The 23,821-nt window shown below is 44.9% G+C and overlaps 2 protein-coding genes across 2 annotated transcripts in view; one reads left to right on the plus strand and one right to left on the minus strand.

Annotated features, from left to right (window-relative positions):
- Nucleotides 1-18,019, minus strand: part of DMGDH (dimethylglycine dehydrogenase) — a 302,254-nt gene extending 284,235 nt beyond the window's left edge. Inside the window, exon 1 of the mRNA XM_075541210.1 lies at nucleotides 17,616-18,019. The gene's annotated coding sequence lies outside the window, so the exon portion shown is untranslated. The remainder of the gene's footprint in view (nucleotides 1-17,615) is intronic.
- The window catches only part of JMY (junction mediating and regulatory protein, p53 cofactor), a 95,497-nt gene continuing 89,484 nt past the window's right edge, over nucleotides 17,809-23,821 (plus strand). The window contains exon 1 of the mRNA XM_075541209.1: nucleotides 17,809-19,400. Coding sequence (XP_075397324.1) covers nucleotides 18,378-19,400 — 1,023 coding nt within the window. The 5' untranslated portion in view covers nucleotides 17,809-18,377. The remainder of the gene's footprint in view (nucleotides 19,401-23,821) is intronic.

Consider the following 23,821-nt stretch of genomic DNA (forward strand, 5'->3'; position numbering starts at 1 on the left):
TAAACCTTGTCAAATGTCCTTAGGCTACATGGAAGTTTCTAGTGCTTCCCACTACATTTTCCTTTCTTCCCCTCTCCTTCACTTAGGATGAGACCTGCATAATAATCTAACAGCTGAACTTTTAGGGTCAAGCATCTGTTGAAGCCGCAAAACCAGTGCGGCAGCTGCACCCTCATCCAGGATGTACAGAAGGTGTCCCAAGATGAGTGCGGTAGAACCCTGGACCCCAAAGCTTCCCTGGCCCTAGAGACAACATTCAATCAGGTTGAGCATTTGTTGGGTCACCTTTCTTTGGAAGGGACACCTTTCTCTGCCTTCCTCACAATTTTCTCTCACAAGAGTTCTCCCCAGTAACTCTCTTCCACACTAAATACCATCTCAGTAGTTGCTTCTTGAAGGATAACTGCCAGAGTGGTTAAGTGTTTTTATTCAAAGGATTCCTTAGGTAGGTCATTAAGAATAAAAAGAGAAATAATGAAGTATATACTCAATGACTTAGCTCTAAAGATATAATTGATGGCAGCTTAAATATTTTTCTGAAGGATTTAAAAATTATTGTATATATGTGCACAATGAATACTTAAAAATATTGAAGATGAATATTTATTAGTATCTTCAAGATATTGTGTTATCTTAAGTAGCATTCTCTACTTTATATCTAAATTCTAATATCCATTGCCATGGCTACAAAGAACTCTCAGGCAAAATTCATGATTAATGGCTTTATTAAGGAAATTAAGTTATAATCCCAGTGAGAAATGTTCAGGCTGCAGCTATTCATCCAGACATGTTACAAAGTTCTTTCAGGCTTGCTAACAAGTGCCCAAATAGCATACTCAGCTGTAAATCCCAACCCAAGGGCATTCAGCTCAACCTCTGTGGGTTAGCAAACCAAGTTCTCTCAATGAAACACCCAGAGGTACCTCACTCCAGTAAGATTCTCACTACCCTCAAACTGATTCTGATTCATAGTGACCCCGAAGGGCATACTAGAATTGAGCCTGTAACTCTTTATGAGAATAGAAAGCCTCCCTTTCTCCCCTGTGCTGGTAGCTTCAAATCGGTGATCTTATCGTTAACAGCCTAGTTAGTAATCTACTATGTTATCAGGGATAACTGCAGGAAGCCTGAGCCCTAAAGCACTCAGCTCTACTTCCATAGCTCATCGCTTCATAAGCCAGCCTCCTGCACAAAAGCACTCAGCTTTCCTTGCTCTGTGGGTTGGGAAGTCTACTGCTCTGTTTCACGCTCTGCTCCTGCTCCTCTGATGGTATAGCTGTCACCTGGGTCTAGAAGCTTCACTATGCAGGGATCTCAGGTCCAGAGGACATACTCTACTTCTGGTTCGTGTTGGAAATAAGATCCTTCTTGTGGCTTCTCAGAAGGTTCATTTTATACACAGCAAAATGGCATTCCAGGGAATCTAGTTCAGGTACTTATAGGGGAATCCTATCGGTATCTTCCCCCATCTTATCAGACCCAGGGAAAGGTCATGTGGCTAGAAGAGCCACATGAAATAATCTAGTGCCCCTGCAGATACAATAAATGAAAAGGATAATTTACACAGCAATAGTTATAGTGTGATTTAATTTTTGTATGTAAGTGTAGCAAAAGCTATAAAGAGATACTGCTTATTTGTAGGTAGTGATTAAAAGTTACTTGCTTTGGTTTACCTGTTCTTTTAAATTTATCTAGTGAGCATGTACTTTTTGTATAATAACACATAAAAGGTGTTTCTTTTTAATACATCAGTAAACAAACAGTAAAGTCCTTAATTAAGCATGTTACTTTTAAATTCTGTCAAAGTGTAAAACACTATTTTACCCAATACCTAAGCTTTCCTTAGCTGCCCCTTTAATTCTGAAGGCTCTGCCTGTATCTTAGCCCACCCCACTGCTGCTGCCTTTGCAGAGTTGGCTGCCTTCCCAGATAAGCCCAGGCTTGCATGGCCCATGCACCTCTCATGTTGAGCCTAGCCATGCCGAGACACCTTTCATTTCCAGTTTCTGTTGAAATGCTTCATGCCACACACAGAATCTGGCTTCCTGAGGGCTAGCTGGTACAACATAGAAGTCTGAGCACTCCCTGGGTGAAATTAGACTTTTGGGACACTGGATATAGTAACAAAATAGGCACAGACATTTCCCTTCTTTCTCCATTCTGTTTACTTGTATGCACGTTCATATGCACACAATGGTGTTCTTTGGAACTGCTATTGAAGATAAATATTTATTAAGACCTTCACGATACTGTGTTGTCTTAAGTAGCATTCTCTACTTTTTATCTAGTTCTAATACCCATTGCAATGTTTATGTAGAACTCACAGGCAAAATCCCACTGAGTACAATTCTTCTTGCATCCCTTCTGGAGAAATCCCTCTTGCTGAGGGAGCATTGCCCAGGAGTGACCTGCTGCGTCTTCTTCATGAAACTCACTGGAGTGTGGTATCTCACAGTCCTACAGGTGTGGCGCTGCTCCTCGGTTCTGTCTCATGGTTTCCTGGACTTGGTCTCTAGGATCTAGTCTTGGCCTGGCTCCTTTATCCTGTCCCATAGTTCTGTGCCACAATCTTTGGTGCCTCTTGTCTTGGCCTCCACCACTTCATATGGAGATTTCAAATGTGCTCTTCTGGTGATCCTGGGATTTCTCTGTGCTCAAGATGGCTCTCATACATAGAGGAATGGCTCAAATACCAAACTCACTGCCACTGAGTTGATGCTACTTCACAGTGACCCTATAGGACAGGGTAGACCTGGCCCTGTGTGTTTGTGACTGTAATTTGGCAGCTCACAGCCCAACATGTAACTACTGCCCCATCAGGGCTTCTAATGGCCCTGCTAGAGCTGTGCGTTTTGTCTTTTAGTAGACTCTATCCCCAAGGGAGCAAAGGGTGTGATGGTTCACATCCTCTACGAAAGAAGAGATTTAGTGTCACCTTAATCCTTCATTTCCATGAGCATAGCAGAAAACTCCTCTAAAATGGGATTATAGCCACAGGCAGAGTCCAGAATTATAATACACCATACACGGGTTCCTGGCTAGAAGGGCCATATTAATTGACCACATCTCACCATCCAAAGCAATCGAATGCAATTCCTATCCTGATCCCAACATCATTTGTTAAAGAGATGAAAAAAAATGAGCAATTTTATATGGAAAGAGACCCCAGATAAACAAAGCACCACTAAAGAACAACAAAGTAGGCTTCTCACTTCCTAATCTAAAAACCTTCTATCAGGCTAAGGTAGTCCAAACAGTCTGGTACTGGTACAACAAGAGATATATAGACCAATGGAACAGAACTGAAAACCTAGATGTAAATCCATCCACCTATGGAGAGCTGATCTTTGGCAAAGGGCTGAAACGTATTGCATGGAGAAGATAGTTTCTGTAACAAAGAGGCCTAGGTATACCCTTCTACAGATGAATGAAACAGAACTCAACTAACATCATGGAACAACAAAAAAGAAAAAAAATTCCTCAAGATGGATAATGACATAAATATAAAACCAAGAACTATAAAGTTCACCAATAAAAAAAGATAAGGACAAACTTAGGGGCCCTAGTACATGGCATTAGTACTCAAACAATGACAAACATGCAAACAACAGAAAACAAATTGGATGCCTGGGACCTCCTAAAAATTACACTTAGGTGCATAAAATGATTTCACAAACAGAGTAAAAAACGATCCTGGGAAAACATTTTTGACAGTGGCATACCGAACAAGGGACTAATCTCTAAATTTATAGAAAATTTCAACCCCTCAGCAAGAAAAAGACAAAAAATGCAAACAAACATAGGCAGAGGACATGAATAGACATGTCAGAAAGAGACAGTGATCTACAGAACATATGAAGAAATGTTCTCAATCACTAGCCACTCAAGAAATACAAATCATCATGTAGAGAAAGAATGTTTGGAAATTAATAGCACTTATACTTTCTACTTGACGTGCTTGAAATATGTAATGATATATGTATTAAATCCCAACTAATGAAAAACTAAGGAAAAAATACAAGTTGGAACGAGATATCATCTTACACCAACATTAATAGCAAACGCTAACAAGGGTGTGAAGAGACTGGAACCCTCATACACTGCTCATGGAATTGTAAAATGGTACCGTCACCATGCAAAGCAGTAGGGTGCTACTTCAGAAAGTTGTGGATAAAATACCATACAGTCCTGTAATCCCTCGATGTGATCTCTGTCCTAGAGAAACAAGAGCCACCACACATGTAGAAAATGCACACTCATGTTCAAGAGTTATTATTCACGAGAGCAAAAAGATGGAAACAACCTAAGTGCTCATCAGTGGAATAAGAATAAACTTTGGTACAATATTACATAATGCTAAAGAATGATGATGATTCTGGGAAACATCTCCTAACATGGATGAATCCAGAACACATTATGCTGAGTGAACTGGCTCAATCACCAAAGTACCAATATTGTATGAGATCACTATGATAAAAAGTCAAAGAGGGGAAAAAAGGCTGTACAGCTATCCAGGTGAAAGGAGTGTGCAAACTGACAGTGCTTCAGAATTCCTTTCAGTGTTGAGCTGAAGTTGTCATTTTCCTGGGGTGGTCCCTTGGCAGTGATCAATGATGGCCATGATCATGCTCTTTTGGGGTGGCCTCAAGCCAGGGACTGAATAGGTAGTGGTAACTCTTGTCCTGGGATGGACCTCACGAAAAGGCTAAGCAAGGCAGTGGTACAAGGGTATAGCCATTTCTACGCAATGTATGCCTCCTCGAGCAGACCAGGCTTTGCTCCGGAGCTCTCTATTGGGCTTTCTGGAACTTGGGTAAGTCAGCAGTCGTCTGGTAAATCTCCTAGCCCAATCCTGCTTCCTCCATTTTCTGTTCATAACTATTCCTCACCATCAACCTCTTACATTCTTTATTCTGTCTCCGTGCCTGCTTCCTAGGGAGCCCAACTTACATGGTTGGTACCAGCAGCAGTTCAAGAAATCAGGCACTCAATTGAGATTTAGGATTATCTCAACTACTACCTGGATACCAAGGACCTGGGTGATAAGCAGAGCACAGGCAGCCTGTTTCAAAGGTGACGCCCCGGTCTCTAAAACATTCACTGGTGGTGAATAAGGGGTAATGTACTAATGGAGAGAAATTCCTGGCTGGTGCAGCGATTCAGGCATTTGGAAGTTAAAAGAAATGATAAATATAAGGATAATGGATTTGGAGGGTTGCTACTAACCTGTATTATTACCCTATAGATTGATGAGGAAAACCTAGGGTAAGTAACAATAGTCATTGACTTGGGGTCACTCTCACAGGACTGGAGGATTGAACACCCAGGAAAGGATGGTGAGGGATGAGTAAATTTGCTGGTAGGCTGTCTAACAAAAGGCTGGAAAAATCAGCAATGGTCCTCACTGAATTTGAACAGAATTTCCATGGTATACAAAAGAGGAAGCAAGCAAAATACTTACGGAAGTGAGCAACCTGGTGAGATGAAGGGAGATATTCTTCACATGGCTTGTGGCAGTTATGTAAGCTCCTGTCAACTTGAGTGAAGGGGCAGAGTCTAGTCTGTCCATCATGTCATAGCCAATGAAGCCTCTGTGTGGGCATGGCCTTCTCCTGAGGATTGGGACACACCCTCTCTCTGCTACACATTCCTGCTGACAAACCAGATGGAACCATGCTGAGGATAGCTGAACTGGAGGAGCCACATGGAGACCCGTGCCAGCATTGAGTGCTCATACCGCCATTAGATCCACAAGACCTTTTACCCACTGTTCTGTGACCTTCCTGCATTCGGCATCATTGCATGTGTTGTGTGAGTCTAAAGAGAAATTTATGCACTAATGTAGGACATATGGGCTAATATGGATATGGACTTTATCTAGACTGGGCTGGGCTGTTTTCTCAATATACAATTGCTCTTTCATATAAATCTCTTTATTTTACACACGACCGTCTATGAATTTGTTTCTCTGGTCAACCCAGACTAACAAATGGCTCTCTTACGCAAGTGTCTATGAACTCTCACCAAATGATTGGGTTGTTGTTGCTGGTAGGTGCAGTCGAGTCCGTTCTGAATTCACAGAAATCCTATATACAACAGAAGGACCTGCCACCTCCCCAACCTGTTCTGTTCCACTTTCACGATTGTTCTTATGTTGGAGCTCCTGTGTCAAGCCATCCTGTTGAAGGTCTTCCTTTCAACTGTATGACTTTGTCGTTCTTCAGGGAAAGGTGTCTCCAAAAAAGAAGTCCAAGGTACCTAAGACGAAGTCTCAGCATCCTTGCCTCTAAAGAACATTCTGGTTGTACCTCTTCCAAGGCAGATTTGGTAGAACTATGCATATGGGGTGAATGGAACACTAATAGAGGGGTTACACACACCACTCCAACACCATCACAACGATGAGCCATCTTTGAAACTGTAGCAGAAAGAGAAACCCGGAGGACCTCGGAATAACACGTTTACGATTTCTGTCTGAAGTCTGAAATCAGACGCATCCAAGACTGGCATGGAGACTCAGAGGAGCATCACCGAGACTGTAGGGTATCTTCTCCTTATCTGGCCAAAGACCACAAAACTGTGAAACAAAGCGACAGATAGGCTGACTTCCCAGCCCACAAGTGCAAAGGCCAAGGGAGCACATGGCTGAGAGACTAAACTGGAGAGAGTGTCTGAGAACTGAGAACTGGAGAGCTATTTGGCTGCTGGCTGATGAGACCAATGACTGTATTCTAATTTGTGGTTCCCTTTTGACTTCCCTCAGAAACCCCCTTCATTGTGAATATTGCCTGTGAATTCTGCATGGTCACGGCAATGAATTCTCAAACCCAGCACAGATATAGCGTGGTGTGGAAGGAACAGTTGGTGTCAGCATCGGTAGTGAAGGATGGGCCATGGAGGCTTGTTGGACTCTTGCCTGGTGGCAACAGCCTCTATGCCTGTGACTATACTCCGATTTTGGAGGGGGTTCGCTGTTGTGTTAGTGAACTGAAATTTTTTTTCATTTATTATAAGGTCATTTTATCGGGGGCTCTTATAGCTCTTATAACAATCCATACATCAACTGTATTAAACGTATTTGTACATGTTGCCATCATTATTTTCTAAACATTTACTTTCTATTTGAACCCTCTATGTCAGCTCCACTTTTTCCCCTCCCTTCGCCCTCCCACCCTCATGACTCCTGAAAAATTATAAATTATTTTCATATCTTTTGGTTTTAATCATTTAATTGGGGGCTCGTACAACTCATCACAATCCATACTTCCACCCATTGTGTCAAGCACATTTGTACATTTGTTGCCATCATCATTCTCCAAACATTTGCTTTCTACTTGAGCCCTTGGTATCAGCTCATTCTTCCCTTCCCTCGTCATGCTCCCTCCCTCATGAACCCTTGATAACTTATAAATTATTATTATTTTGTCATGTCTTACACTGTCTGACGTCTCACTTCACCCAGTTTTCTGTTGTCTGTCCCCCAGGAAGGGGATTATATGTAGATCCTTGTGAACAGTTCCCCCTGTCTCCCCCACCTTACCCTCCTGGTGTGGCTACTCTCATTATTGGTCCTGAGGGGTTTATCTGTCCTGGATTCACTGTGTTTCCAGTTCTTATCTGCGCCAGTGCACATCCTCTGCTCCAGCTGGATTTGTAAGGTAGAACTGAGATCATTATAGTAGGGGTGGAGGAAAGCATTAAAGAACTAAAGGAAAGTTATATGTTTTATCGTTGCTACACTGTACCCTGACTGGCTGGTCTCCTCCCGGCAACCCTTCTGTAAGGGGATGTCCAGTTGCCTACAGAAGGGCATTGGGTCTCTACTCCGCATATCTTACATTGACCTGTCTCCCTTCCCCCAGTTTCTGTTTTTCATTCCCATGGTGTGTGTGTGTGTGTGTGTGTGTGTGTGTGTGTGTGTGTTTATTTGTGGGTCATTGCTATTGGTTCTCCCTTCCTCCCTCCTCTCCCCATCTTTTCCCTACTCTCCTGGTATCAATTCTCCCATTCCTGTTCCTGGATTTAAAAACTCACTACCGACTCTCTTTTTCTCATTTTTTCTCTCTCTCTCTCATTCTCTTTTTCATTCTACCACTCCTTTCCTCTCCTCTCCTTTTCTGTCTCTCCCAGTCTGTCCTGGGCAGGGCCCTAGACATGCTGGCAAACAGCCTCATTCCTGCTCAGGGGCTCAGGCATCTGAGAGGAACAAGGGGAAAAAAACACAACTCACTACCATTGAGTTGATTTCCACTTATAGGGACTTTATAGGACAGAGTAGAACTTCCCTGTGGATTTCTTTATGGGAGTCAAATGTCTACTTTTTTTCTCCCAAGGAATAGGAGGTAGTTTTGAATTGTTAACCTCATGGTTAGCTGCCCATTAGGTAGCCCCTCTGCCACCAGAGCTCCTGAAGGGATCTACAGGTCCAGTTAAAGTCCATTCACAGCAGTCAGCTCAGAAGGTTATGGCAACTCAACCGTCTTTTGGAATTGAAAAAGGGTAACCTTTAGAAAATTGAATTGGTGAGATTGGGAACTGGGAAATTGCATTAAGGAGCCCCCCCCCTTCCCTCTGCATCCTGAGAATGCACCAGCTCATTCTTCTGGGATAGAAAGAGCTGTCCTATTGGGAATTTCATTGGGAGACATTACCCCACCCATCCTATAGTCCTGGTAGTCTCCTACAGACTTCTTTTTGTTTCCCAAACTAAAAAAATACTGAAAGGAACACAATTTGAATCCCCTGAGGATGCCAAAACTACTATTTGACATGGTAGAAATCGAAAAGCACAGAATTGGCGGAGGGGGGGGGAGTATTAAGAGAGATAGAAATGCTATCTTCAGAAGTGGATAGAACTAGATGGAGAACATTGAGAGACAATAACTTCATATTTTGCTATTTTTGTTTAATAACACTTTCTGAATTTTTTTAAACTTACCTTTGTATTACGTAAGACAGTCAACAGAGCAGTATGTATCTCAGAAAGACACACCATTAGCCAAGGGCTTCAGAGAAATGCTGGTGAGGGGGTGCCCCTAGTACCACTAGGAAGTCCAATGTGGGTCTCCTATGCAGGTCAAGGCTGATGGCAGGAGAAGCAGTTACAGAATTTGGCTCACCGATAGCCATGGGGACTAGACAGCTCCAGAGTAAGAGAAGCCAGGTTGTAGTACTTAACCTAAAGAAGCTCGAGGGTCACTTGTCCATAGTTATAGAGATGGCTGCTAGAACACAGCAAAACCAGGAGTAAAACAGCTGGGCAGCTAACTGGCACGGATTAATAAACCTAAACCCAAGCCAAATTCACTGTTGTTGAGTTGATTCTGATGCGTAGCAACCCTGAATAACAGAGCAGAACTACTGCCCCATAAGACTTCTGAGGCTGTAAAGCTTTCTTTAGCAGCAGAGTTCTTACCTCCTGGGCTCCCTACTGCTTAGGATACATAAGTAACATAGAGTTAAGAAGGGCTGAGCAAGAGGTTGAGGGAAGTTCCCTTCCAAAAGGTTCCCTGCTAGCTTTTGGACCTGAGCCAGTTCTGAGACTTGGTGCTGGTTTTTGGAAGCGATAGGTGGGTCCCCGTGTGAAGAATCTTGAAATATATGATTCCTTCAGTCATTTGTAAGAAGACCTATAGTCATTTGCTTAAATATTAACGTGGGAAAGGGGAATGCACAGGCATTGCAAAGACAGTTGGAGACTGGGACAAGTTGACACTGAATCCCAAAGAAACTTCATCATTGGCTCTGCACTAAGAGTACATGCATACAGGGGCAGGTAAAACAGAGAGTCCTGTCCAAAGTCTGGGTCCAGTGAATCTGTGAACTCACAAGGTAGTTATTATCTGGTACTGAAACATATAATTGGGATTGACTTATTTAGTAGTTGGACCCACCCACATGTTGTTGTTGTCGTCACCAAGTTAGTTCTGACCCATTGAGACCCTGTGCACAACACAATGAAACACTGCGGAGTCCTGTGCCACCTCAACATCGTTCCGTTATGCCTGAGCCTATCTATGTCTATGCCTGAGCATCTCATTGAGAGCCTTCCTCTTTTTTTGCTTCTCCTCCACTTTACCAAGCATGATGCCCTTCTCCAGCAAAGACCTCTTTAGAGTATTGAAATGCAAGGATATTACTTTGAGGACTAAGGTGAGCCTGACCCACGTCATGGTATTTTTAATCACCTCACATGCATATGAAAGATGAACGTTGAATAAGGAAGACCAAAGAAGAATCGATGCATTTGAACTATGGTGCTGGAGAAGAATATTCAAAGTCCATGGACTGCTAAAAGGACAAACTGATCTGTCTTGGAAGAAGTATGCTCCTTAAAGGCAGTGAGTCTTAATATTTTGGAGACTGCCACCTGGAAGCTCTGAAACCATCCTCCTTCCCACCAACTTAGTGGATTAAAATAGTATCTCCCCATAGCACGGTATTTCTTGAAGCAAGCACTACTACTTCCAGGGTTGGTGGTGGTGGTGGTGGTGGTGGTGGTGGTAGAAGGACGATGGGGTAGGGATCTGCAAATGCAGATACCTACACTTTATCCTGGATTATGGGATATAATATAAAACCTTTTAATTGCCAGGAGAATGCTGAATACTTTTTCTTTTTTTCTGAGAAGGGGAACAGCAAGGAGGTAGGCCAAATAAATTTGGGAACCTATGCCATAGAGCAGGGGTCCTCAAACTTTTTAAACAGGGGGACAGTTCACTGTCCTTCAGACCTGTTGGAGGGCCAGACTATAGTTTAAAAAAAACTATGAGCAAATTCCTGTGCATACTGCACATATCTTATTTTGAAGTGAAAAAAACCAAATGGGGCAAAAACACCCAGTGGGCTGGACAAATGTCTTTGGTGGGCTGCTTGTGGGGCCTGCGGGTAGTAGTTTGAGGACGCCTGCCATAGAGGATCACTGAAATGTGTGCCACTCAATGATACAGACATGGTGGCCCCTATCATATCTCTTTTTAATCGGATTGATTGGTCTCTGTGCAAACCAGATGGGCACCGAAGGTTATTGCTAACTCAACAGAGAAGGAGCCCTGATAACACATGCCTAGTCAGGTACTTTCCTTGTTACAACAGACTAACACCATCTCTGCTATAAAGTATGAGGCCCCTGACTTGGCAAATGTCTTTTCTATCCCAGTCAAGCAAGATCAGGAGCTACTTTCTCCAGAGCTATGAATTCTACCACAATTTGTCATAATTTAGAGCCAAGGCATCTAGACTATCTGGATATACCACAGAAGAGCTCATCAATCTATTACATATATGACAGCATGCTAATCTAGCAGGATGAGTCAAATAAGCCAGCATGCTGGAGACCTACATAAGACACATGTATTATAGTTCTAAAATTCACTGCCATTGAGTCAATTATGACTCATAGAGACCCTACAGGGTAGAGTAGAACTGCTCCTGTGGATTTCCAAGGTTTTTTCCCCCCCAGAAGTTTTTTTTTTCAAGAAAGAAAAGCTTGTAGTTAGTTCAAGGATTGTTTGTTTCCCCATAAGTTTTATTGGCACATAATTCACATATCATAAAGTCAATAGTTCAATTATATCAAGAAGAGCTGGACAATCATCAGCAAAATCAGTTTTAGAACATTTACTCTTGTACTCATTGTTATTCGCTCCCCATTTTCTCCTAACCTCCCTGTTGTATGCCCAAGGAACCATTAGTCTCCAGACTGCTGAGACTGTAACTCGTAAAGGCAGAAAGCCTCTTCTTTCTCCTGAGCAGTGGCTGGTGGTTTTGAATTGCTGACCTTACGGTTACTCTCTCACCTACCCCTTCAGGTGTTCTTCAGGGAAGGAGATGTATTCTACAAAGCTTCAGCTTCTTAACAACTCAGTAAACTTTGGGGGCATTACAGGATGTACTCCAAAAGAGAAATTTTGAAGTGCTTCTAAGGGGCACTCTGGTTTACTTATTCTGTATTAAAGCTTAATTCATCCCCCTACTAAATTGCATTATACATCTCCCTACTACACGAGTTAAGCCTTTTGTTTTGGAGCCAAATATTCCACACCCAAGAGATTGCTCTAGTTGATCTATCAGTTGCACAAAGAAGGCCACTGCCTTTGAGTGTGAGCCAGAGGCAAAAATGGTTCTCAAGCAGATCTCTCTGCTGTATAGCTGCACTGCTGGAGACAAACATCCCAGCTAGCTCTAGTCAGTAGTAGAAAAAATATATAATGTGGAATTTAGGGCAAGTTCCAGTAGAAGAATCACAATCTAGGTGCCTGGGGCTAAAAAGCAAGGCACACCAGGAGTACAGAGTGTATGTAAATAAAACAAGTTTCTAATATGCTAACGGAACTCTGATAAGGTTTTAACACTTAAACTTTGGATACTAAATGATCATGGGTCTGATAATTTGGGTTAGAGGCTATAGTCAGGTAGGCTTATTAATCCATACAATGAGAAAGGCACTTCTAGGGCTTAACATGAACAAGAAGAATGCACACAAGCTAGCTGCATGAGTAGTCAGCCCAGATCTACGTGGCATCCACCATGTCCCAGTATGACCCCTGCCATTATGTACTAGAGTCCTCCCTCGGTTCACACTGTCATTGCTGTGAGGTGTCAAGGGCGTCAGTTCTGATCCATAGTGACTATACACAACAGATGGAAACACTGCCCGTCCTGAGCTATCCTCACAATTGTTCCCACGCTTGAGTCTCCACTGTGTCAATCCATCTTGTTCAGGGCTTCTTTTTCGCTGTCCCTCTGCTTCAGTGGTTCTCAACCTTCCTAATGCCACGAACCTTTAATGCAGTTCATGTTGTGGTGATTCTCCAACTATAAAATTATTTTCGTTGCTATTTCCTAATTGTAATTTTGCTACTGTTATGAATTGGGTGACCCCTGTGAAAGTGTTGAGACCCACAGGTTGAGAACTGCTGCTCTACTGTATCGTGCATGATGTCCTTCTTCAGGGACTGGCCTTTCCTGACATGTCCAAAGTATGTAAGATGAGGTCTTGCCAAGTTGGTTCTAACGCATAGTGACCCTGTGTACAAGACAATCGAATACTGTCTTGTCCTGCGCCATCCTCACAATCGTTCCTATGTTTGAACCCACTGTGGAAGCCACTGGGTCAATCCAGCTCCCTGAGGGTCTTCCTCGCTTTTTTGCTGCCATGAGTTTGGGTTCTTTTGTTTTACTTTACCAAGCATGGTGTCCTTTTCCAGGGACTGGTCTTTTCTGATAACATGCCCACCGTATGGGAGATGAAAGTCTCGCCATCCTTGCTTCTAATGAGCACTCCGGTTGTACTTACTCTGTATTAGAGCTTAAATTCTGAGCACCTCAGTTTAAAAAAGGCTATGGATGGCAGTGACAGCCATAACTCCATCTGTGGGGTCCTCAAATAGAGGAAGCCTCCAATGAATCCTTTCTTATTAGGAACCGAAGAAGCAGACAGCTTTGCCCTTAGGCAGAGTGCCTAGAGGAGTGCATTGCCCCCACCTTATTCCAGTCAGCCCCAGGAGGAGCAGTCTCTCTCTTAGGGCTTACCTGAGTGTGCCCCTGATGTAGGTCTTCTTTTGGGCACAGTACAGGGGGTTGCATATTCATGAGTCATGCCCTATCAGGCTCGCCCTGACTGCCTTGGTTGGAGGACCCTGGACTAATCTTGTAAGCCCTTTTATCTAACAATATATATGTTCTTTTCCTGTTGTCCCACCTATAATTATGATGCACTGATCTGCCACAAGCCATGTTTTTATCAGTTTCCTTTGCCCTCCCTTTCATTCCCTTTTTAAAAAGCTTTGGATCTCAACTAACCCTTGGATGTCATTTTGACCTCAGGCTAATGGCCTCCCTCCCTGGCATGATGTACCTGTGTCTTTATGTTGCCTGTTTCTTTTAAGATAAATAAATCATCTTCTTAAATTATATTTAAGATGGGGGGGTCTCTTTTGTACCCCAAAATATTTCCAAAGTAGATTTGTTTGTTCTGGTGGTCCATGGTACACCTCTGTTAGGTTCTTGAATTAGGGTATCTCTGTTCTTTGCTTCACAGTGCTGACAAGAATTCAGCTGAGCTCAAGTGTACATGTGTAACGTAATGTCACTGGTGGATGTGCCCAGGTTGATCTCCACCTGGGCCTAAGTGACTTGTCACTTGGTCTGAACATGCCCAGCTCTGCGTTATCCCCATAGACGTCTAAAGTGTGCCTGATTTCTTTGTAACCCCTTAACTGTGGCATGGTCAGCTTATTTTCATTTAATGTAGGCATTTGATGGAGACAAGCCCTTTTATCCCTTATCTCACTGCCTTTCAAAACCACCAGGAACTCTGCAGGAAAAGTTAAGGCTTTTTACTCCTATACAGCCTTAGAAACCCATAGGGCAGTTCTACTCTGCTCTACGGGGTTACAATGAGTCAGAATTGACACAATGGCAGTGAATTTGAGAGAGTTCTGAGTCAGGCACACTTTAGTCCTCAAAATAACATCTTTGCTCTTCAACGTTTTAAAGAGGTCTTAAGCAGATTTTCCCAATGCAAAATATTTGCTTTTTAAAAACTTTTTGATTTCTTGAATATTGCTTCCATGAGCATTGATTATGGATCCAAGCACAATGAAATTCTTCAGTGTACATTGTTCCTCCATTTATCATGATGTTGCCTAGTGATCTAGTTGTACGGATTTTGGTTTTCTTTACATGGAATAGAAATTCAAGCTAAAGGCTGCAGCCCTTGTTCTTCATTAGCAAATGCTTCAAGCTTGGCTGATGTGAAAAGATTTCATTTTACAAAAATCAATACTAGACTATTGTGAGGCTGGCACCGGACCAGGTGGTGCTTCCATCTGGTGTAAATGGGGTTGCTATGATTTGAAAGTGACGGGATGGCACCCAGCAACAGTCCCAAGGAGGTAGAGATGAAAGATGTCCCTAATGTCTGACTTTCCTAAAATGCTATACCACTCCACGATCCCAGATATCAACCACCACTCATCCCCTCAGATATCTGCACACATTCCTCGGTTCTGTATTTCACTGCAACACTTCACAGAACTCACAAGGCACTAAAGAAAAGGCTCGTGTGGTTGTGGGTGCTATGAAGTCCCAAACCTGAAGTTCCTCATCCACAAAGGTACAGAAACTGGTGAAATTGTTAGGTAGCTAGCATAGGGACTGGGGCATCCATTGCACATGCTCAGAGGCTCGAGCTTCTGCCAGGAAGGGGCGGTACACCTAAGTGGGTGTTAGACTTGGATTGGCCCATCTGGGCCAGGCGAATTCAATTCAGCCAAAGGGGTCGACCAGGACTGTCAACCATGTCTCCCAGTGGAGGAATTGAAAAGGCAGGATAAAAAAAAAAGCAGGGTCTTGGAACCCGCCATGTGTCTTTCTCTCTCAAGTAGCTAGCTTCTAGGCAGCTGTGCCGGCACCAAGAGCCTTGCGGTACCTGTGTAAACCTGAAATTTCTAACTTTCATAAAACTCATTTGGTTCACAATCCAGGCTTTGGAGTAAATTCTCACACGAAGCCAAGGACTGAAGTATATCGCTCCCATGAGAGATCTAACAACATTGGGTCAGATGATAGGCTGCAACCCAAGCCCCAAGAACCTGAGGTCAGGCAAAGGCTAGCCAAGTGCAGGGCCCCAAGCCAAACAACTGAAAACCAAACTCATGGCCATCGAGTCCATGCTGACTCACCAAAACTTTATGGGGCCGAGCAGAAACTGTCTTTGTGGATTTCTGCAGTTGTAAATCTCTATGGGAGTGGAGAGCCTCATCTTTCTCTGGTGGGTAATCCACTTCACCCAAATGTCCAAAAGTCAAAGCAGGTCTCCTTATGTCTGGGAATCCTCAGACAGGTAGGGGAGGTCACAAAAAGAATGCCTTTGATGTTGGGGTCCTTTTTTTCCTTCTACCGACAATATCCCTAAGGAAACTCGAGTTGAGCCCCCTAGAAAGGAGGAGACTCAAAACACAACCCACCTTAATCCTTTGTAGGAGACCTGGAGGTGCAGCAAAAAAGAGGAAGGCCCTCAATGTGATGTAATGACACAGTGGCTGTAACACGGGGCTCAATAGGAACAATTGTGAGGATGGCACAGGACCAGGCAATGTTTTCTTCTGGGTCGCTATGGGTCAGAACTGACTTGACGGCACCTAACAGCAATAGGATCCCAGTGGCAAGGTGGTTTACACAGGGGTAGCTAACTGAAATGTCATTCTTTCAATATTGCTAATGGCTCCTCTGGAGAGAGATGGAGCTTTCTACTCCCACACAGTGTAACAGTCTTAGAAACCCACAAGGGCAGTTCTACTTCTTCTAGTAGGGTCAGGTTTTTTTTAGTTTACACTACTCCCATTCTTTTCAAAATGAGAGTATAGCCTCAGGCAAAAAAGCTAAAATTTACATTCCCCCAAGGGTGTTTTGACACAAAGGTAAACCAAAGTCAAGGCTTTTGAGTAGATTCCAACTGTAAGGGAAACTGTAGGACAGAGCAGGCTTGTCCTTGTGAGATTCGGAGGCTGTGATTCCTTGTGGTAGAAAGCCAGTCTTTCTCCCAGAGCAGCTGGTGGTTTCGAACTTGAAAGGCTATACTGTACCCAGTGACTGCATTTCAACAGGTAATTCCCGTTTGTAAAGGGTTTTCTCTTTTCCTCTTTGAGTGATCCGATTTTAGCTATAAGTTTTGAAACAAGTCTGCAGTTTCACACAAAGAACTGTTAAAAGACTAAGAAACTGAATGCACAGACAGCCCAACACCCCCTTTGGGGTAAGGAGTTGTTTAAAACTCAACAAAAGGACTAAGATCGTTGGCTGTTTATGTATCAGATAATCAGGATGATAGTCTACTATGAGTACCTGAAAAACCAAGTTTAGTGCCAACAGTTTTACATCTATGTTAGCAGTGTGGACAAAAGTTAAAAGCACACAATTCCCATTGTACTTAACTATGGATACATACCTGCAAACATGGACTGGAGACTAATCAGAATGCAAATAATTCATATTGAATTTTAAAATCTACTAGGTCATTTTAAGAGGATGTTTCATTAGAGTTAGCTGCCAAACATTATATTTGGTATGAATAGTAAAGTTCCTCAGTGGATTTTTTTTTGGGGGGAGGGTTGGGATTCTGGGAACTCTGGTAATTGAAAAAAAAAAACCCTCCACAAGGGCTCAAGTCCAGTGACCTCAAAGTGAAGTTAACAAAATACTACACAATGATGAAACCCGAAGCACTAAAACTCTGCATGGATAGAAATGTAAACATTTTTTAATGTAAATATTTATTAGAACACGACTGAATTTTCGTTTCATTTTAAGTTCTACTTCAAGTACTTTCTTTCCTATCTCAAATTGTGTTATTTTTAATAAGGGTATTAAAATAAGGGTAATTGGGAAATGCAGTAGTCCTGGAGGAAACCCAACAAAGTTCCGAACTTTGTAACAGTTACAGGTACTTCTTTCCAAACAAGGTCTCCCTCTGGGCTCCCTCTCAGCCAAAGGAGGCGAATTTACATTTCAAGCCTCCTTTGAATGCCTGAAAGTCTCGGTTCCTCCTCCACGCTTCCTCTTCCCGCAGAGTTCGGAGGCCACCTGTCACGCAGGTCACACCTGCCACTCACCGCACTCGGAGACCACAGGCCGCCGGCTGCGGGCTCCAACCCGCGAGGAACCTGCGCAGAAGGCGACTCTCCGGAGCGCGGTCGCTCCCGGCAGCCGGTTGGGGACGCCTGGGGGCGGTGCTGGGCGGTGCGCGCGCCGCCGCCGCCGCGTCACCAGCGTGCGGCACGTGCCCGTGTTTACGTCCCTCGTGGAGCCGCCGACGTCAGCAGTCGAATGGCAACATTGTGGCGATGCTGAGGCGCCGAGTTTGGGAGACGCGTCCATCCGCGGGGTCGGCTTAGGGCGGTCAAGAGCAGAGCGGGTGGAGACACCGATCGGGGGAGCTGCGGAGGCGCGACCACCCCCGGCCCCGACCGCGGGCCGGCCTGCCGGGCCCCGCGGGACCCACGCCTCACCTCCGGCGCGCCGCAGACGCAGCCCCGCGGCCTGGCTCGGGGCTCGGGCGCAGCCGCGCGGGCCGGCCGGGCGAGCGCCGGGCGCTGCCGCAACGCGGGCTGTGTAAACAGATCCGGCCGCACGTGACCATGTGAACTACCTGCTCCGGCGACGCGTATTGTCTTTGCCCCGAGCCGCACCACAAAAGAGCGCGACGGGTCGGAGTTGTGAGGGGCGGCCAGCGAGCGCGGAGAGCCAGCCGGCGCGCTAAGATGGCTGAAGGCGCCCGGCAAGGGTGAGCGGGGGGCGCGGCGCTGCCAGCCGGCGGAGTCCTCAGGCGGTAGGGCCGGGGGGCCTCTCCCCCGCGGCCCGGCGCCGGAGCTACCATGTCGTTCGCGCTCGAGGAGACGCTGGAATCGGACTGGGTGGCCGTGCGGCCCCATGTGTTCGATGAACGCCAGAAGCACAAGTTCGTTTTCATCGTGGCCTGGAACGAGATCGAGGGCAAGTTTGCCATAACCTGCCACAACCGGACGGCCCAGCGGCAGAGGAGCGGCTCCCGGGAGCCGGCAAGGGCGCGCGAGGCTCCCGAGGCGGCGGGCTCCGCGCCCGATGGGCCCCGAGGGCCCGGCAGCCCGGCGGTCAAGGGCCGGCCGGAGGCCCCCGCCGCTGCCTCGCTGGGCCGTAGCCCCGGGCCCCGGCGGAGCGCCGGCTGGGCTGAGGGCGGCTCGCCCAGGAGCGCGCGCAGCCAACGCGGGGACCAGCTGCTGCGGAACCCAGCCGGCAGAGGGTCAGAGAGCCCCCTCCGAAGCCCGGTCAGGGCCAAGTCCAGCCCGGTCCGGAGGGGCCCGGACGCTGGAGATGTGGCCGGGATCGGCCCTGCGGCATCCCCGCCGGCGCCCGGGGAGGTCCCGGTGACCTCGGTGCGGGTGGTGAGCGCCTCCGGGGCAGTCTCCGAGGAGATCGAGGTGCTGGAGCTGGTGAAGGAGGACGGGGCGCTCGCGGACACGGAGCCGCTGCCGCCCGCCGCGGAGCAGGAGGCGCCGGCCGAGGAGTGCAGCTGGGCCGGGCTCTTCTCCTTCCAGGACCTGCGCGCCGTGCACCAGCAGCTCTGCTCCGTCAACTCGCAGCTGGAGCCCTGCCTGCCCCTGTTCCCCGAGGAGCCCTCGGGCATGTGGACCGTGCTGTTTGGGGGCGCCCCCGAGATGAGCGAGCAGGAGGTCGACACGCTGTGTTACCAGCTGCAGGTCTACCTGGGCCACGGCCTGGACACCTGCGGCTGGAAGATCTTGTCCCAGGTGCTTTTCACGGAGACCGACGACCCCGAGGAGTATTACGAAAGCCTGAGCGAGCTGCGGCAGAAGGGCTACGAGGAGGTGCTGCAGCGGGCCCGGAAGCGCATCCAAGACGTAAGCTGGCGCTGAGCGGTGCTGGGGAGTGGCAACCCCCGGCCGGGGTCTCGGCCCCAGATGTGCGCACGGGGGAATTGGGGTGCCTGCTCCTCTGAACAACTAGGGGAAGGGAGGCCCGAACCCACGGCCCCCTTCTGGCCCCTTGGTAGGAAAGCTGAGGTTTTCAGCAGGACCCTTGAGAAGTCCTTATGGGACTGAGTAGAGTTGTCGCCTTTTGAGTTTCCCAGACCGTCTCGAAAATAGCAGGCCCTCTTTCTTTGAGGGGCTGGTAATTTCGCACTGTTGACCTTGCGGATCGCAGACAAACACATAACCATTCGCCCCTTTCCTATCCCAGGCTCAAACTTTATGGAGTAGCCACAATAGCATAAACGGTGGAGTCTGCCGTTGGCTACTCAACTTGTAATGAGGATGGGGCCGCCCAGAAGGAAGGCTCATGCAAACCAGTCCTCACTCGCTGTTTGGCTTTCCTGGGGTCATGTTTAGTTACTTACTTTGGCCCTACAGACCGTAGTTTTTGGTTTTGTTTTTTAACTTTCCATATGTAGGCCACTGAGGACAGATTTTAAATTCCTTTCCCTCCAAATACTATGGCTTGTTTACTGTTGAGAGTTTCAGAAACTCACAAGGGAAGTTTTACCCTGTCTTAGAGGGTTGCTATGAGTCAATTAAGTCTATGGCAGTGAGTTTGGATTTTTTTGCCGGGGGGTGGGGGGGGTGGGGTGGGGGGGTGAGGAGGTGGGTGGTGGTGCGGGTGCTGGTCTTAACAAGAAAGCACCACCTGACAGGGATGCAAATTGCTTTTTAAAGGTTTTGAACCTTTTCAAGGGCTATCTCATGTCTTTGCAGATGGCTTAGGTTTCACGCTGTTTGAGAGACCAAAGTTCCTGGGCAGAAATGTTTAGTACACTTTTGTACTTAGAGTTAAAAATTGCTTAGGTAGGCCTTAAAGTAACAGAAAATAATGGGGAAAAGGTGTGAACAGTGTGGGTGTAGAGCCCCCTGGCCCCTTTTTTGGTATGCAGGATTTTTTTGTATGCTTGGAAGCTTTTGCTAAAAAGTAGTTAAAATATATTTAATTCCTTCTAAGGGGCACTAACAGATAACTTTTTTTATGTATTGTTTTTGTGTTAACACACATTGGATTTGGAGTTGGGGTGGGAATATCACTTTCTTTGTTGTTTATTATTCCTAAGGTTGTGTTGTGATTTATTAACTTGGCTTATGTACCTGTACTAGCAGACCCCAGCCAGAGTAGGGTAGGAAGTGAATTTCTTTGTAGAATTTACATGCTGCTTTACTAGCTTTGAGTATTTAGGAAATACTTCTTTACTTCCAGGAATTTGTGTTTCCCCTTTTTGTCTTCTCACTTCTAGAGCGAGTTCTGTCAAATTCTGTTTGGAAGGATGAGAAACAGTAGTATCTGTCCCGTAGTCTTGCGTTAGGTTTGGTTTGTTTGGTGTTGTATTCTGTACTGCAGGGACAGAATGATTTTTAACTATTTGCAGATCTGAATGATTGGGTTTTGTTTTCTTATTTTCTAAGAATATTTTTATCTTCATTTCAAATGGTAGGCTTGTGTAATTTTACCTTTCTTGTACTCAAAGTGAATGTATCTATCTGGTTTGGTTTTTAATGCACATTGAGTCAGAAATGAAGGCTGCCAAAAATATAATTAAAGCTTTTTAGAACTCGCTCATAGGAAGATGATATTCTTTAAGAAGAGTATCTTCCTGGATAAAGGTCATTTGTGGGAAATATATATTTTCATCTATTAATAGCACTATAAAAGAGTATTTTGTATTTTGAGCCGCAAAAATAAGTGAGACTTGTTAAAACATCATTTAACATGGCATATATTAATGTGTGGTGCTGTTAGTTTACTTGAACAGTGTTTGAAATAGAGCTATTGAGGACACTGAATAGGTTCAACTCTGTTAAACTGGAAGCCACTGGAGGAATTCTGTTGAGAAATTCTGAGGCTCAGTGGGCACCAAGGATAGGGTAGTGTGATTGGTTAGTGATATCTACCATGATAATGGGTATATACCACGGGACTTTTAAAAAGTTGATAGAAAAATTCCATTTTCATTCAGCTCCATGTTTTAAGTGAACTTTTTAAAACCTCTTCCTACATATAGTGTATATGCCATGTATTTGTGTTTCCTACCTCTTAAATTCTAATAATTTTCAGAAATATTTAAAGTATAGTCACTAGGAAATTGTGCCATCTTCCTATTTATTAATTCCAGTCTACCTAATTCAATGTTGTCTTTTATTCGCTATTGTCATGTTGATTCAACTTCTAGACTTGGTCATAGATTTTTAAGTTTACAAGTTTTTTTTAACGTTTTATTAGGGGCTCATACAACTCTTATCACAATCCATACATATACATACATCAATTGCATAAAGCACATCCATACATTCCCTGCCCCAATCATTCTCAAAGCATTTGCTCTCCACTTAAGCCCTTTGCATCAGGTCCTCTTTTTTTTCCCCCCTCCCTCCCCTCTCCACCATCCCTCATGTGCCCTTGGTAATTTATACATTGTTATTTTGTCATATCTTGCCCTATCCGGAGTCTCCCTTCCCCCCCTTCTCTGCTGTCTCTCTCCCAGGGAGGAGGTCACATGTGGATCCTTGTAATCAGTTCCCCCTTTCCAACCCACTCACCCTCCACTCTCCCAGCATCGCCCCTCACACCCTTGGTCCTGAAGGTATCATCCACCCTGGATTCCCTGTGCCTCTAGCCCTCATATGTACCAGTGTACAGCCTCTGCCCTATCCAGTCCTGCAAGGTAGAATTCGGATCATGGTAGTTGGGGGGAGGAAGCATCCAGGATCTGGGGGAAAGCTGTGTTCTTCATTGGTACTACCTCGCACCCTGACTGACCCATGTCCTCTCCTAAACCCCTCTATGAGGGGATCTCCAGTGGCCAACACTTGGGCCTTGGGTCTCCACTCTGCACTCTCCCCTTCATTCAATATGGTATATATATATATATGTATATATATATGAACATATATATGTATATATACACACATACATATATTCTTTTTTTTTTTTTTTTGCATGATGCCTTATACCTGGTCCCTTGGGCACCTCGTGATCGCACTGGCTGGTGTGCTTCTTCCATGTGGGGCTTTTTGCTTCTGAGCTAGATGGCTGCTTGTTCACCTTTAAGCCTTTAGGACCCCAGACACTATCTCTTTTGATAGCCGGGCACCATCCGCTTTCTTCGCCACATTTGCTTATGCACCCATTTGTCTTCAGCGATCCTATCATGGAGGTGTGCAGCCAATGATATGATGATTTTTTGTTCTTTGATGCCTGATAACTGATCCCTTTGGGACCACTCGATCACCCAGGCTGATGTGTTCTTCCATGTGGGCTTTGTTGCTTCTGAGCTAGATGGCCGCTTGTTTATCACGAGTTGTGTTTCTAACCACAAGGTCAGCAGTTTGAACCAACCAGCTGCTCTGAGAGAAAGATGAGACTTTCTGCTCTTATAAAGATTTATAGCCATGGAAACCTACATTAGTCAGAATTAACTTTATGGGAGTGAGTTTTGTTTGGGTTTTTATGTCTGGTGATACACTGGTAAATCAAACACATTCTTGCACTTTTTTAAGAAAATTTGATTGTTTAAAAATTTTCTGTGAATTTATATTTTTGGCCATTTCCCCTGTATTACTCCTTTACCCATCTACTTAAAAGATTTCCACTTAATTCCCCCCTCCCCCTTTCCAGGGTAAGAAAATTGTTGAGAGACTTTTTTGGTTCTCTCCCTCTCTCTCCTCCTATCTTTAATGGAACAGACTGTGCACAACTAGATTCTAAACTTCTTAAGGTCACTGACCTTGATAATTTTTGGAATTCTCTTTACCACCCTTAGTTCAGGGCCACACATCTTGTGAGTACTCTTGGTAATGGATAACAGACACCAAGTCTTTTAAGTACTGGAAGCACTGAAGTCCCTTCAATGCAAGGCTGTGGGTAGTTTTTGTAAATTAGGAAATGTAATTCCTTAAGGAATTTTACTATTTTTAAAAACTGGGAGAAAAATATCTTGAACAACAAATTATTTGCAAAAAAAAGAGTCTTTATTTGGGGCTATGAATTCACAGTAAGGTGTGGTGGGAGCTGTCATTGAATTTTCATGGGTATCTTATGTAGCTTGCAAAGGCTTATATGTGCATCTTTTGGAGAGAAAGATTCTTAACTTTGATCAGTCCACTAAAGGTATTCCTCAGAAAGAGGTTTAAAACAGTTCTGAATTGTCCATGTTGTAAGCTTAAGGCACACTTCAACAAGAATTTCAGCTTTCAGAATACCCTTATAATTTAGTATGGGATCATAAAACATCCTCCTATCTGATGAAATATTGAAAAATTAAACCATACATTTTGTTAAT

This window comes from Tenrec ecaudatus, chromosome 2 (genome assembly GCF_050624435.1).
Source record: "Tenrec ecaudatus isolate mTenEca1 chromosome 2, mTenEca1.hap1, whole genome shotgun sequence".
Lineage (NCBI taxonomy): Eukaryota > Metazoa > Chordata > Mammalia > Afrosoricida > Tenrecidae > Tenrec > Tenrec ecaudatus.